The sequence below is a fragment of the Staurois parvus genome, unplaced genomic scaffold, assembly GCF_062004578.1.
Source record: "Staurois parvus isolate SC_StPar_1 unplaced genomic scaffold, SC_StPar_1.0 ptg000094l, whole genome shotgun sequence".
Taxonomy (NCBI): domain Eukaryota; kingdom Metazoa; phylum Chordata; class Amphibia; order Anura; family Ranidae; genus Staurois; species Staurois parvus.
In genome coordinates this window covers 2278774-2295224 of record NW_028317890.1, presented here as the reverse complement: position 1 = coordinate 2295224, position 16451 = coordinate 2278774, and the positions used below count along the sequence as shown (strand labels likewise).

The 16451-nt window shown below is 42.0% G+C and overlaps 1 protein-coding gene across 2 annotated transcripts in view; it reads right to left on the bottom strand.

Moving 5' to 3' along the window:
- Nucleotides 1–16451, bottom strand: part of NUDT13 (nudix hydrolase 13) — a 73811-nt gene that overhangs the window by 49025 nt on the left and 8335 nt on the right. For both annotated transcript variants that reach the window (XR_016311797.1, XM_089670740.1), the window contains exon 2: nucleotides 7818–7913. Coding sequence is in view for 1 of the 2 variants with exons in the window: in XM_089670740.1 (XP_089526866.1) it covers nucleotides 7818–7891 (74 nt within the window). In the remaining variant the exon portion in view is untranslated. The remainder of the gene's footprint in view (nucleotides 1–7817; nucleotides 7914–16451) is intronic.

Genomic DNA, 16451 nt, shown 5'->3' with positions numbered 1-16451 from the left:
TTTTTTTGAGGTTCGATCTCCATAATCACTGGATCTACATTCGGCTGGAAGCCTTTTTGCGGACTGTCTTTCTGGAGGATTTTTATCTATTCTGTTTATTTTATTTGATTTTATTTTTTATTGTGGATAATATAATTTTTGGACAGTAGTATTTATTTATTAGTGTTATTTAGTATATTAGCACTTTATATATATATATTTTGATGAGCCCATATAGCCTTGGCTAGAGTCCCAGCGTCAGAGCGTCCCCTTTCGCATAGGAAGGTTCCCAACTGACCGCATTCAGGCTTCCCATTATATACCCTGTTTCTGGCATCTTTCCTGAAATGGGCGGGCGCCATGCCCACTCTAGGAGGAGCCAGCAGGAAGGTTCCATTAGTCACACCCATCCACTTTACTAGCAAACAACGTCTTATCTAGTAATATCACACTTTTGCCACAAATCAGCTTCATATCTACTCTAAACTTAAAGATTTAAACATTTTTAAATGCACAAACAAGTTCTTATCTAATTTAAGCAGTCTAATGTAATATTTCTAGATGTCACAAACACATTCAATCCAACAAACACTTCTTATCTGCTTTAAGCAGTCTAATGTCTTGTGACTCTGTTCCTTTAGCCCAGAGAAATGACATCAATGTAATTTCTCGTGCTTCTGGCAGATGGGCAACGATGCTTTATTGTAAAAATTCCAAAAAGGAAACAAAAGGGTCCAAGGCCAACACATTTCATAGGCATTACAGACACTTTCACATCTGTGTGTTTTCAGCCACTTCATTTTTGGAAAGGGTCATGGACTTTTTTTAACACAAAACAGTGTGTTTTTGTTTCAATAGACTTCAATGGAGATGCTGCAAAAAAGCATGTGATGTATTTTTAACACGGTTTGCATTTTTTTTAGGCTCCATACACACTAGCTTATTTGTAAGCTCCTAGCAGCTCTGAGCCTGTCAGTTTCTTCAACGAAGAAGCTATCAGGTTCAGAGAGGTATGTTGACAGTGGAGGCATCGAGGGCCAGACAGGAAAAGCCAAGGGGTCAGATGTTGCCCTGTGGCCACAGTTTGCCCAGGTCTGTGTTAGAAGCTGAATTAGAGAGGAACTTTAACAAATATATTTATATGTGTATAGTTCTCACTCATACCTACAAAATGTGTGTGAATGAACTATAGCATTTTTTAAATAGCAGTAGTGTTCTAATAGATGGAATGTATGCAGCAGAGAATAAATGCTTACAAGTGTGAAAAAAAATCATCAATATATCTTTTTTAACAGCTCTTTTTTTCACATTCAGCACATTTGTAGCCCCAGAAATATTTCTATCTTATCACTAAAACAGCTGTACACTGTACTTGGCAATATTTATGCCCTCCCCATTCACAACTCTGTAGGGCTCAAACAAATCAACAGCCCCCTCCCCATTGTACAACACTATAGTTTCCCTGGAAATGTCACTCCTAAGCATTGCACTCACCCACTATTAACAGGTCAGTAATACAATAGGCTCAATTCACAAAGCTTACACACTAGGATGTGCATACTTATTTAAAAAAGTGACAGTTATCCAACGAGAAAGTCCAATGAGAACAGAAAATAGCAGTTACATAGTTAAAGTAAAAATTTGTACCTTTGCATTGGAGCTTTGTTAACTGAGCCTAATGTCTTTGGAAATACTTCCCTACCTATCTCAGACTCAACAGTACAGTGTCCTTGGAAAACGTACTCTGACCCATCCCTGACTTGGCAGTCTCCTTGTAAATGGCACTGGCCACCATCGCCAGCACAGCACTAGGAAATCCTTGCAAATTATATTATTCCAACTCTAACTCAGAAGCTAAGTGTCCCTGGAATCTCCCATGGCCACTGGTCTTTCATGGACTTGTGCATTCTGCTGATGAGAAAAGGGGAAATATAGTAGCCCAGAGCAAGAAAAATGCAGTAACCTATAGCAACCATAAATTGCATCTTACTAAAACTGGCTCCCTGTTTACATTCCTATTGCTATTTGTACTTTTATCTGAATAAGCTTGAAAGGGCACGAAACTAAATGTGGCTTGAAATAGATGTTGGACCACTTGCTGACCAGGCTGTTGGTTACCATGGGGATGCTATACTAGCAAAGAGAAGATTAAAAGCAGTGGTGGATTAGGTTTACCTTGGGCCCTGGGCTATTTTCAGTTCAGGGCCCCCTACCCTGCGAGTGCTGCTTATATGGTTCAACGAACCCTAAAAGCAGCAGATGTGAGGTCTGAACAATTTAACATAATGTAACTGTCAACAAGTGAAGCATTAAAATCTTGCATATACCGAATGTTTCACTGCAGTAGATATATCATGGCACTAGACTATCCTTGTGAAGGGCTCATTCAGATGGGCGATGAGCCCTATCCTCCATGCTGATCCACATTTTGCTGTGTATGCATCCACCTTGGTGCTGAACACAGGTAGCCCATATTAGTTGATGCAGACGCAGTGGATGCACAGACATAGTTGCATGTCAATATCTGACATGCAGGTAGCAGCAGATGCACAGATCCAAATACAGATAATGTGTGCACAAATTTGGCTCTGAACAGAGGATGGGGCTCATCACCTGTCTGGATGAGCCCTTATAAGGACACTAAAAGTATGTTTTTGGCAGAAAAAAATATTTTTTTAAGTCCAAAGATAAAAACGTAATAACAAAAAAAATTCAACACCAAAATAATTTCATTTGCATATTAAAAACAGAATGAAAAACTAAATCAGCAAAACAAGTTGGGTAAAAAAAAGGAGTTAATTAGGTTGATTAGGATTAACTAAGAGATAAGCTATGTTATGAAATAAATAAAAGCACATAAAAACTGGTCTAAATCATCTGCTAATAAAACTGATCTAAATACACTGTAATTATATTATATTTTACCAACATATTTATCAGTGAAGCCTGCCAACCCTGACTGCAGGCTGTATTTAGACTTTATTTTATCTGAGGAATGCAAGAACCTTCAGGCCAGGCAGACTACTGTACATCTCCAGCAGGTTGAATTCCGACAATAACAAAAGCACTGCCCCTTTTTAAATTGTAGCTGTACCATTTTTTCATTCCCTGCCCTTTGTTTGCTCTCTCCTCCTCTTCACCATTCCTTATTTCCTTCTTAACTCTTTAACTCTCCCTCCCTTACCCCTCATTCACCTTTTTCCATTCTCACCTCTCAGACCCCATCTTTTTCTCACCTTTCCCCCCCTTTTCTTCTGGTGGCTGAACCTTTACCACCTGCCCTTCTTTCCCCAAATTCCATAGACACCCCTCTCCCTCCCTCCAGAACCACACCTTCCCATTCCTGCCAGTACATCCACCTATGCTCTCCCTATACATAAAAACCAGTGGCTCTTGAGTGTCATCCAATTTTGACTTCCCTAAGTTTTTTTTTTCTATGGTTGAACTGGATGGACTTTGTCTTTTTTTCAGCCAGACTAACTATGTAACTATGTACTCCAGTCGATGACGTTCATTCTGTTGCAGGCATGAAAGTGGGAAAAAACTGCCAGGGACAACCTAACACACACACACATACATATTAACACCACCAAACCACCAAAGAGACTTTTTGTCCAATTTTTCCCAGTTATTTGGACATTCCTGTCACACCTGGATCTTCTGGTCTGATGTTTGTTCACCATATTTTTGGACTACATCCGTATTTTAGTAATGTGATGCATTCTCAACAGCCTCAAAATAAAGAGAAGATTCTTTTTCCACCTTCCTTATCCAAGACCCAAAAACAGTGGGATCCCACTTTTATTTATTTCCTACCTGCCACTACTAATTTTATAGGTCTTATTTAACAACATAATGAGAATGGAGAGACAGCACCAGAAGCTAGAAGTCAGATTCAGCAGCCTAGTGCAAGCACACTAAGAACTAAATTTGACTGACTGCCAGGGCTTACTGTGCAACCCAGATCAATGTGGTTTGTTCTTAAAGCAAAAATAAACAATTTCAGCTTTACTGGAGCTCCACAAGGCAGCCACTTCTTCTGCACATCATATTTGCACATTAAGGCAAACTTACCTTGTAAAGTGCCCCCCTCCTGTGATGGGAAATCCATGGTTCTTCTCGTCACTGGCGTGTCCATCTTCTCCTGGTCTTCTTATGAATATGGAGTCTAAGGCCCTTGTGAATGGTGGGGCCATGATAACATAACTCCTGAGCATGTGCACAGTGGTTTGGACTATGTGAGCAACATAGGTTGCAGTTCCTGCCATTTTAAAACCCCCTCCTGCTGAAGTGCTCAAGGCAGCTGCTTCTTATTTTTATTATTTTATTTATTTCAGGTACTTATATAGCGCCATCAATTTACGCAGCGCTTTACATATATATATATTGTACATTCACATCAGTCCCTAACCCTCAAGGGGTGTCCAATCTAAGGTCCCTAACTCACATTCACACATACACATACTAGGGATAATTTTAGACAAGATCCAATTAACCTACCAGCATGTCTTTGGAGTGTGGGAGGAAACCAGAGTACCCAAAGGAAACCCATGCAGGCACAGGTAGAACATGCAAACTCCAGGCAGGTGGTGTCATGGCTGGGATTCGAACCAACGACCCTAGTACTGCCAGGTGGAAGTGCTAACCATTTAGCCACTGTGCTGCCCAGCCCTTCTTCTGCACAGCATATTTGCACAGTGCCCCCTCCAGCAATGGGACATTCACGTTACCCCTCATTAACCATCTTCTCCCAATCTTCTTCCAGGTACGGAGTTGTCAGGGTCCGCCGCGGCTTGTGGTTCGGTGCAGGCACAGTGTGCCGGCTCACGCTGGTGTGCGGGCACTAGGTCCTGGCCGGCCGCGACGGAGACGGAACTCGCACATGCGCATTCGGGGCCATGGGTGTGCGCCTGGCACCAATGACAGTGCAGGGTGCGGTATTTAAATCCGCCCTGCGCTGTCTCTGATTGCCGTTTGGTCTATCCTGTGTTCCTGCTCCTGTACTCCTTGCTACTTTGATCGTTGCTGACCCGGATTGCCCCTGACCGTGCTGTATTCTCCTGCTTTGACCCCTGGCTTGCCTGACCTCTCTCTTGGATGCCCCCCATTGGATCTGATCTTCTGTTAATGACCCAGCGTGTGACCGGACTATTCTCTGCCCGCTGCCTTGTACCTCGCTGCACCTACGGTTACCGACTCGGCCTGTCTGACCACGCTCCTGCTCATCCATTCGTCCTGCTCGGGCCCATCAGGCCTTCACATCAGGCTCTCATCTCGCAGATACCTCTGGCGGACCTCTCTACCACAGGTGGGTGTACTCAGGGGCCGCGACCTGGTCTCGGGCTGCTCCATCCCCACCATTAGTGGCCCTGGTGAACAAGCAGACTGGGACTTAGACTCCGACCTCTGGGGAATCCTATCCTGTGGGTTGTTAGAGGTCCCGCCAGGTGGTTCATTACAGGAGTCTTCAACCTTCTTGAATGGCAGGGTAGGGTATGTGCAAAGTAGTTACTTTATCCCGGTACCCAGAACTAACTACCAACATGCACAGCTGTTAGTGTACAATTTGCAAAACTCTACCATCAGGCAGAGGAAGAGATTTTATTGCAGCAGAGACATTGGGGGGATTTACTAAAAAGTGCTCAAAATCTGGTGCAAAGTCTAGTGCAGCTCTGCATAGAAACCAATCAGCTTCCAAGATTCATTTTCAAAGCTTAACTGAACAAGCTGAAGTTAGAAGCTTGAAGCTGATTGGCTACCATGCACAGCTGCATCAGATTCTGAGTGTTCCAGTTTTAGTAAATCTCTAGCACAGAGTGTACCACAAGTATCTCCCTGCTAGCAGCTTTTCACATTACAAGTTTAGTTACACGTTACGTTGGCTTAAATAAAATGTTACATGCACGCACTAAATGCCACATTTGTTTTTTATTAAGTTAAAAAAAAGAAACTCTAAACTTTTGAATGGGCATACATGGGCTGATCTGTTTACAGAGAAGGGGGAAATAAGGTTGGCATTTGCATACTGTAACTTTGTGCCACTCCTACATACACTGTAATTATGTTTTAAAATATCAAATAAAAAGCAGTTCAAATAGGAAGCAGTTCTGAAAATAGCTCTCAGTTTCACCAGATTTCCAAGCCACGTTAGTTTACTGCTGGAAATTTCATCATACAATCCTGAGCTAAGTATGCTTTGACATTCCTGAGCACACAGTATTAAACAGCGATTGGGTGTTCCCTCAAGAGATCCTCTCATATTTAGAAACGGCTAATCAAATATATGTTTTAATGAGTTAAAACCAACCGTAACAGAATTAAAATGAGGACTTCCATGGCTAACTATATTTATTTTTTTATCAGCAGATTTTAAGCTAACATTTCTTCAGTAATAATGAAAAGCTGAATGAGCAAGATCAAAGCAGAATATAGTATATTAAACATGTGGTTATCTTCTATATTATAAAAGGACTGTGTGCATTACATTCAGTACATTAAAGGGAACCTGTATGGAAATTGAAGATGCTGTTGCTGACTTGTCATTTACTTGTTTTTCACTTCTCATCTACTACTTGATCACTCATTGACTTGGGACGAGCAAATGCATATTCGTCCTTAAAGTGGAGCTCCAGTCAGACCTACAAAAAAAAAATGTCTGCAGCTACAAAAACTGGTAGCTGGTGACTTACAAAACAGCCACTCACCTGTCCCACGAGATCTCTTTCACCAGCCGTCCTTGCTCCCCAGCACCGGAATCCTAAGTGTGGGCACCCGGTTGTGACAGCTTGCGGCTTCACAGTTGGGTGCCCACTGCACATGCCAAGTAGTGCTGCGCTTTGTGAATGGTCCCGTATTCTTCTGGGAGAGGGGGGGGGGACAAGTTCCATCTCCGATCGTCTAGGTGATTGCAGTGGAAGTGAGTACCCGCTCCCCAAAGGTGCCAGTTTTTAACAGGGAGCTGAGGATGAGGCCTTAAAGTGGAAATTCCCCTTTTGGGTGGAGGTCTGCTTTAAGAATGACAGCCCTGGAGCCTGCCTCTTCAAGTCCCCTTGCACACTGGCCATTAAGCCCTGAAACATGGGGATCCGGGATTTAGCCACAGGCTGCAGGCACAGGTGCGCCATCCAATCCTGCTGCTGGAAGTCTGTCAAACTTTATGAGAGGCTGACAGCTGGAGCTGGATGGGGTGGGTGGTGCACTCAGTGGTACTTCTGTTTAGGGCAGTGTGTGCCCATGGACAAATGCCCAGAATGCAAAAAGTCTGACTCAATACAAGGCTTCCTCTGATTGGCTGAGGTGGGGATCCTGACATCATCCGCCCACCTCAGCCAATCAGGGAGAGCCTTATATTCATTCACATAAATTCAAGACTTCCTGTGAATGGCTGAGCAGCACTCTGCCCAACTAGAATTTGTTCCGGTAACAAGAGGGAAAGTCCCCATTCCACTGCCAGAACACAGCACTGTATACGGTATGTAGTTGATGCCTTATAAGTTCATACAGTGCTCACATTTGTTAGTAAAGAAAATAGTTCATTTGGGCCAGTAAACCTGGCGTTCAGCTTTAAAACAACTGCAGCTTGCAGTATAATTGTGCATTGGCCATTGGCCAAACAGACTAGGAACCTGTATAGAAATATCTATTATAAAAAATAAGAATTTAATATAATTCTTGTGCCACTCTACAAATTCAAAACCTGGATTTGGATCCCAAAAAAAAATCCATAATTTAGAAATGTATATATATTTTATATATGTATATTCAGAAATTATAATAATCATGAAATAATGTTTAAGACTAGGAAATCATGCTCTGTAAATGCTTTCAGTCTGACTTACCGTGTCTGTTTGATGTAGGATGAGCACCATCTGATGTAAAGGGATCTGGCAGGACATCGAGCAGCATTAAACATCTTCTGCTTTTAATTTCTACAACTTGAAAAGCACCAAAAACCAGAACATTAATGATGATGTCTAAAAAAGGAACGTGTGCAAATAAAGTATATCAATTGCTTATTTGTGTTATTTCTGCTCATATATTCAATCTTCTCCTTCTATCTAATCTTTTGACACATACAAACCTTCAAAGTGTTTGTTTAACCACTTCCAGTCCGGGCACTTTTATCCCCTTCCTGCCCAGGCCAATTTTCAGCTTTCAGCGCTATCACACTTTGAATGACAATTGTGCGGTCATGCAACACTGTACCCATATGAATTTTTTAGCATTTTTTGAGACCGATTTTTTTTTTTCACTATATAAATGAAAAAGTCCAAAAGTTTTGAAAAAAAGTGTTTTTCTTATAAAATTTTGCAAATTAATAATCTTTCTTCATAAATCTTGCCCAACATTTATTCAGTTACCTTTTTAGTAAAAAAAATAACCCAAATTAGTTATTAACCAAAAATTATAATTTTATTTTTTTATATTATTATTAATGTATTATTTTTTTTTAACATACTGTTACCCTAGCAGTACAGTCACCATAGTGATGCAGATTTTTTTTCTCTTTATACTGATTGCTTTTACACCCATAAAGGCTGTCAAAGCAATAATTTCTCCTTCTCTCTGGCTGCATTCTTGCAGCCATTGAGAAATACTGTGAGAGCTGTGATTGGTCACAGCTTGTCACATGGTACAAGGCTATTGTGAATAGCCTTGTACCATGTGATCTCTGTAATCATTCACAGATTTCACATGTAGTAAGCAATGATGTCACAAGTGACTACAATTCTTATGATCATTGATTGGCCAATCAGTGATCACATGATCGGGACCTCACACAGAGGTCCCGTACAGCGATCGGTGCTCTGCTGTGTCCTCCGGACACAGCAGGCACCGGATCGTGGTGCCGCGTGCTCCCAGGGAGCACGCACAGGTTAAAATGGTGTGCGTCATTTATCAACGGCAACCCGCTCCCGTATTGCTCCGGTCCAGCCATTTATATACATGGGCCGGACGGGAAGTGGTTAATTTTGCATTTAGTAGGGAAGGGGTATAACCTCTAACAGGCATTTATTGCTGTCTGTGTCCCCAGTGTAGGTGTTTACCCTCTCTATTCTTCCTGCTAACCTTTGTCACAGGGATAAAAAGTGATGGGAAGTCCAAAATGTTACAACTGTCATTGGGACAGGAAAGGAGAGGACATTTTCTAATTTTTGGATATCCCTCCCTCTGGAGAGATTTTCTCTCACTTACTGTTGTGTCTTAGTGATAGGGAGTGAAGAGAAATCTCCCCAACAGGGCACAGACAACCCAAAAACAAAAGGTTTTAACCATTCTATATTGTAGCCAAAGTTATGCTTTTTCATTTTCAAATTTAGAAAACAATTCTTCCAGATCCACAGTATGTATGTTTATAACAGATTACACCTGGGTTAAAGTGGTGTTCCAGCTGTTTTTGTGTTTATTAAAAGTCAGCAGCTACAAAAACTGCTGACTTTTAATAAACACACACTTACCTGTCCCGGAGTCCAGCAATGTACTCACCCGCGCCGCCCCCTCTCCGCTTTTCTCCTCCATGGCGCTGGCATCTTTACTGTGGGCACCAGGCTGTGACAGCTTGCAGCCCACTGTGCATGCGCGAGTCGTGCTGCGCCTCCTTATTGGTCTGGCAGTCTCCTTGGACCTGTGAAAGTTCCCAGGAGACTTTGGGAGGGAGGAGGGGGCCAAACTTCCGGCTCACTTCGCCGTGGCAAACTAAGCCGGAAGTGGAAGCGGGTACCTGTCAAAACCAGGTACTTGCTCCCCCTATCATCCTCAAAGGGTGCCAAATATGGCAGTGGAAGGGGGGGGGGGGGGGGGAGTCAAATAAGTGGAGCTTTTGAGTGAAACTCCACTTTAAAAACTACAACCATGCACTTATGTATTAAAGATAAAGTTCACTTTCTATAACATCTCAGCATGAAAACTTTCAATGCTTTGTTTCAGTTTTACACAGCAAAAAGGAAAACCACACAAAGTGACAAAAGACTTACTGGGGAATTCATAATGGATGTCCAAGAATAAAACACTTAAAAATTCTGTGCTCACTTTTCATAATCCCATTCCTAAAAGCAGCTGTATAAATATCCAAACTGCCCTTTACAGGGTACTGCACGTTGCACTTCACTCTAAGCTCCCTCCCTTTACTGGGGCATGGTCCTGGGACCTTAGTAGAGACATATCGGTTGAGGAATGGACTACGTTGTTCCACTTCACACATAAATCTATTTACTGTTACTCGCAGGAAAATAATTTTAAGCTCCTCTCTCGGTGGTATAGGGATCCCTTCTCCCTTCATAAGATATTTCCTTCTACATCTACAATCTCTGCTGGAGCTGTAATGAAGCGGTAGGCACACATTTCCATATCTGGTGGGACTGCGACCTGATACAACCTTTTTGGCATGAAGTCTTTGATATATATAACAAAATCTAGGGTGAGTCATTGACCTCTTCACCTGAGATTGCTCTCCTCTCCATACTACCGGGTTCGCTGGCGGCACAGAAGAGGTGTTTATTATGTTTCTTCCTGTCTGCGGCTCGCCAATTGATATCCCTCTTTTGGAAAATGCCCACACACAACCCCCCCCCCCCCCGCCTTTGTGGGTTTCTGCGATTAATGATATCATGCGCATGGAGGAAATGTTGGCATTTTCCAATGACACCTACAGTCAGGTTCATAAATATTGGGACATCGACACAATTCTACCATTTTTGGCTCTATACACCACCACAATGGATTTGAAATGAAACGAACAAGATGTGCTTTAACTGCAGACTGTCAGCTTTAATTTGAGGGTATTTACATCCAAATCAGGTGAACGGTGTAGGAATTACAACAGTTTGCATATGTGCCTCCCACTTGTTAAGGGACCAAAAGTAATGGGACAGAATAATAATCATAAATCAAACTTTCACTTTTTAATACTTGGTTGCAAATCCTTTGCAGTCAATTACAGCCTGAAGTCTGGAACGCATAGACATCACCAGACACTGGGTTTCATCTCTGGTGATGCTCTGCCAGGCCTCTACTGCAACTGTCTTCAGTTTCTGCTTGTTCTTGGGGCATTTTCCCTTCAATTTTGTCTTCAGCAAGTGAAATGCATGCTCAATCGGATTCAGGTCAGGTGATTGACTTGGCCATTGCATAACATTCCACTTCTTTCCCTTAAAAAACTCTTTGGTTGCTTTTGCAGTATGCTTTGGGTCATTGTCCATCTGCACTGTGAAGCGGCGTCCAATGAGTTCTGAAGCATTTGGCTGAATATGAGCAGATAATATTGCCCGAAACACTTCAGACTTCATCCTGCTGCTTTTTTCAGCAGTCACATCATCAATAAATACAAGAGAACCAGTTCCATTGGCAGCCATACATGCCCACGCCATGACACAACCACCACCATGCTTCACTGATGAGGTGGTATGCTTAGGATCATGAGCAGTTCCTTTCCTTCTCCATACTCTTCTCTTCCCATCACTCTGGTACAAGTTGATCTTGGTCTCATCTGTCCATAGGATGTTGTTCCAGAACTGTGAAGGCTTTTTTAGATGTTGTTTGGCAAACTCTAATCTGGCCTTCCTGTTTTGAGGCTCACCAATGGTTTACATCTTGTGGTGAACCCTCTGTATTCACTCTCTTGATTGTTGACTTTGACACACATACACCTACCTCCTGGAGAGTGTTCTTGATCTGGCCAACTGTTGTGAAGGGTGTTTTCTTCACCAGGGAAAGAATTCTTCGGTCATCCACCACAGTTGTTTTCCGTGGTCTTCCGGGTCTTTTGGTGTTGCTGAGCTCACCGGTGCATTCCTTCTTTTTAAGAATGTTCCAAACAGTTGTTTTGGCCACGCCTAATGTTTTTGCAATCTCTCTGATGGGTTTGTTTTGTTTTTTTAGCCTAACGATGGCTTGCTTCACTGATAGTCACAGCTCTTTGGATCTCATCTTGAGAGTTGACAGCAACAGATTCCAAATGCAAATAGCACACTTGAAATGAACTCTGGACCTTTTATCTGCTCATTGTATTTGGGATAATGAGGGAATAACACACACCTGGCCATGGAACAGCTGAGAAGCCAATTGTCCCATTACTTTTGGTCCCTTAACAAGTGGGAGGCACATATGCAAACTGTTGTAATTCCTACACCGTTCACCTGCTTTGGATGTAAATACCCTCAAATTAAAGGTGACAGTCTGCAGTTAAAGCACATCTTGTTCGTTTCATTCCAAATCCATTGTGGTGGTGTATAGAGCCAAAAATGTTTGAATTGTGTCGATGTCCCAATATTTAGGGACCTGACTGTATGATAAACACAAATTACTGTGGTCAGTCTGGCTCCATTTCTACTCCTCTTCGACCCTTCGGGAATTGTGTGCTCCTGTTATGTCTCACTAGGTCTGGGCCTCGTCTATTGGGACCGATGGACCTGCAGCTGTCTGTTTAGCTCCACCACCCATGCTTTGGATATGATTCATTGGGTCCTACCCCTGGGGTCTTCTGGAGGTATGTCATTGAGACTCTGCTCCCTGTCTTCCCCGTCTCCCGCCCCCTTCCCCCCTGCCCTTTCCTATTTCTGGAGCTTGCTTCTTTCTTTCCATTCTTTATTCCTTTATCTTTTCTCTCAGTCTTGTTTTGTACAATGAATTATGCTGAGATGTACTATGATGTCTCTTGTGTCTCATTCAGGGACGAATCCCTGGGATATATGTCTTCGCAATCTCTTTGACAGCTGATGTTGATCCTTTGACTTTATTGTTGAGTACAGTACATCATAATTATTCTTTTGGATCATCTCCACGCTCAAGATTTATGTTTGATCACATATATATGTACTCAATGTTTCTTTCGTTCTTTTCTGTAAAATGTGATACAAACACTTAATAAAGACAAATTTGCCTTTAAATATCCAAGCTGGATAGTAACAAATAGCAAAAAAATAAATGAATGAAGAATGAATAAGTAACTAAAACCTCTCACCAAAAATCATATAAAAAAAAAAAAAAATCACAAAAATTAATTAAACTATGTGAAATAAATAAATCAAATAGATGCCATATAAATAATAAAACTCATATAATTCAGTGTACCACAGTGCACCACATTCATAAGTCCATAAACAGCTTTAGTGTCCATATGGTACATAAAGTGTAAAAATGTGCTTATTTCCACTCTTGGTGGTATAAATTACGACACCAAACATGTGGACTAAAAGTCCACAAATCACAAAAAGCTGTAGTAAACTCCACTGTGAATTATGCCAAAGAAACCCTCCACCACTGTGGTGTCATCGATCCAACAGATCCTAGGTGCTTCCATTTTCACCAGGTCTTCCTTCTGGGTTCTGTCTCTTCGGCCTTTTGAAAGGCATGCGCATAGGAGTCACATCACAGCGCCACAGATCGGGGATGTAAACATATGCTTAGCTGCACATGTACAGCTCAGTGTACATTACAGCTGGAGGAAGAAGAGACCAATAGAGTCCTTCAAACATGTACCCCGGTGACTCAGAATCACTCACCAGATATATTTGACTTCTTTTCAAAAGATGGACAAAAAGCGCTGATTATTGATGCCAGATAAACTGGGAGGTAAAAATAAAAAAATGTACTGGGTTTAATTTACTAAAGGCAAATAGACTGTTCACCTTGCAAGTCTGGTTTCACTCTGCAAGGGAGTTATCCTCAGCAGAGTTTAGTGAATAACGTGAAGCTCTGCTGACTTCATCATTGAATCATATGCAAAGAAAAATGCTTTTCTGTCTTCTTTTCATGTGATTGGGTATTCTTTGCAATGTGAAGCTTCCTGGTATTTATTAAGCTCTGGGGAAAATTCCCTTGCAGACTGCAACTTCAATTGCAAAGTGAACAGTGCACCTTTTGTATTAACACCATTGGCTCCTATTTCTTCATGATTCCATAGAAAAGCATAAGATGAGAGAAACATAGTACAACAATGTATCTTTATTCAAAAATCAGAATTAAAAACAAAAAAAGTACTCACGAAGCAAGTGCCCTACCCAGCAGTCAGGAATGACAGCATACAAAATGAATGAATTGAGCGTCACACACTGCAAGTAGACTGCTCACAACAAAAATCATGTAAGGGCCAGAACAAGGGACTGTGATGCTACTGCACACGTGTAAGCAGTCCGCACACTGCCTATAAATCAGTTGAAGACCTTTCTAGAAATCCTGGTGACAGGCCCTACTCTTCACCCAATTTTGGCTGTGACCTTGCTTTGCCAAACCTCAGCTGAATGATTAAAGCCCCATAAAAATTATCTTGCCACTGCTGCGAATGATCCCTTGGTCATAGAACCTCTAGAGCAAACAGTTATTGCTTTAGGCTACAGTTGTGATGGGCTGCTGAAGGTTTCCTGTCTCATTTCTCACACGTGTCTCCTGTCATTACACATACATTTTGGTTAAACTGCAGGATGGCAGAACTTGTGACTAAGGAGCATCTGATGTTTATGGCCTTTGAGGGACAACTGTGTCTTCCAATCTTGAGCACTCATCTTCCTCAGCACTTATATTCCTCGGTTGAAGAAGTCTAAAGAAAACACTACAAAGTAATTTCCTGTTAAAAAACATCCTTTTTGTTTTCTCTATTCCTGCATCATCTACTGTATGTCCAAACTCTCCAAGGTTAGTTCCCTGTCCGCAACCAAGGTCTGGGGCTCAAAGTCTCCCAAATCCTCAAACAGACTTTCCTCAGATTGAAGGTGTATCCAATTTTTCAGAGTGGAGTGACTTTGTTAACCTTTGTGGACATTTGGACTGTCTGCATCTCAGAGCTACAAGCTGTTTCAGTCCCTGTCCCTCCTTGGTTTCTTACCTTTAATTTTCCTGTGGCACCTCACAGATTAACAGATCTTTATCAAGCCCTCTCAGGTCTTCTGGATCAAGGTGTCTGTAACAGAACCGACCCAGTCTGCACTTGGGTACTTCCGTTAGATTACCGCTTCCCCGTCTGAACACTGACAACAGACACCACCACTGACCAAACAAGACTCGACGACACCAGTCTGTCTGAACATGGAACTCTTTATTTGAAACTCGAACTGGCTTTTTATACACTCAGGGGACAGTCCCCCCTCCCTGCATAATGACACAGGGCAGGGCAATCTATACTTAGCAACAAGAGACACACATGTATTCAAACTTCACTTCAGCAGACAGTCCCATCAGGAGGGAGGGCTGCTGGAGAGCCCCCCCCCCACTAAGCTAATACACATAAACACATTCATTACAGAATAGTTTGCTCCAAAGCAAGACACACAATAGAACAATGGGATGCAACCACATGGCATTAAACAATCAACAACCCCCCGCACCCCAATATTAGGACAGATCACCCTGTACCCCTAACAGGCACAGGGTGACTTACACATAAAAGGGATATGGGGAGCTGAGACAGGAGTCTCCCCACCTCTCCAAAGTAAGCTGGGTTACATGGGCCCTCCACCCAAAGTGACTCCCGTCACAATGTCATTGCTCCAGCTTCTGTGGCAGACTGTTTCCAGGGGTTTTACTCCAACCTGTTCACAGTTCCCAAACCCAAAGGGAGGCACCTGCCCCACCTTGGAGCTAAAAGCACTAAATAACTTCATTCAAGCTCAGAAATTATTTATTACCATTGCTGCAAGTGCTGATCGGATGCTGGTTTTCCAGCATGTCCCTTTGACAAAGCCGGTCATCAGACTGCTGTCCACACTGACCAAATGTCGTCCTGTTCCTGCTGAGCTGTTTCTTCAAGCAACTTTCTGAGCTGCAGGCAGCCCCCAGTGTTCTGTTGTTTTCTTACACCTATTGTTTGTTGTGTTGCCCACAGCCTTTTGGACTGTTTGAATGCATTTAAACACAACAGAACTCAGCGATGAGATTGGGTCCTTAAACTAACAAAAAAGTCTTTGTAACTGTTAAAATGGATCCTAATATTCTTGTACTTTAAGCAAAGAAAACAGCTGTGTTCCCCAATGATCCTGTAATGGCCAAGTCCAAGTACAAAGAATTCATAAAGGAATTACCGGATCTTATTTTTGTTTGTTTTGATATAAATCCACATTTCAATAAACAGCAATATATATGTTTTTGACTGTATAATTGTGGTAAATACCAAAGCACAGAACTGATATGAATTCTTGTCAAAAACAGCATATTTATACAAAGCATCCCACGTTTATTTTTTTGTTATCTTCTATTCTATTTATCTGAGTGTTTCTCTGTACTCCAAACGTTCACAAAGTTCTTCCTGTTTCATCATGATTGATGATGGATATATATCAGGGGACATTTTTAAAATGTTTTTTTTTAATAAAGGACTTGTCAAAAACTGTGTGCTGTTTTTATTTATTGTAGTTGTTTACTGTAGTTATTTTTTTGTGAATGTGTAGGGGTTCCATGTACCCCATGCTCACTCACATGGGAGGACTGGGATCTGGGGACCCCCTTGTCAAAAGGGGCTACCAAATTATGATAACTCATCCCCT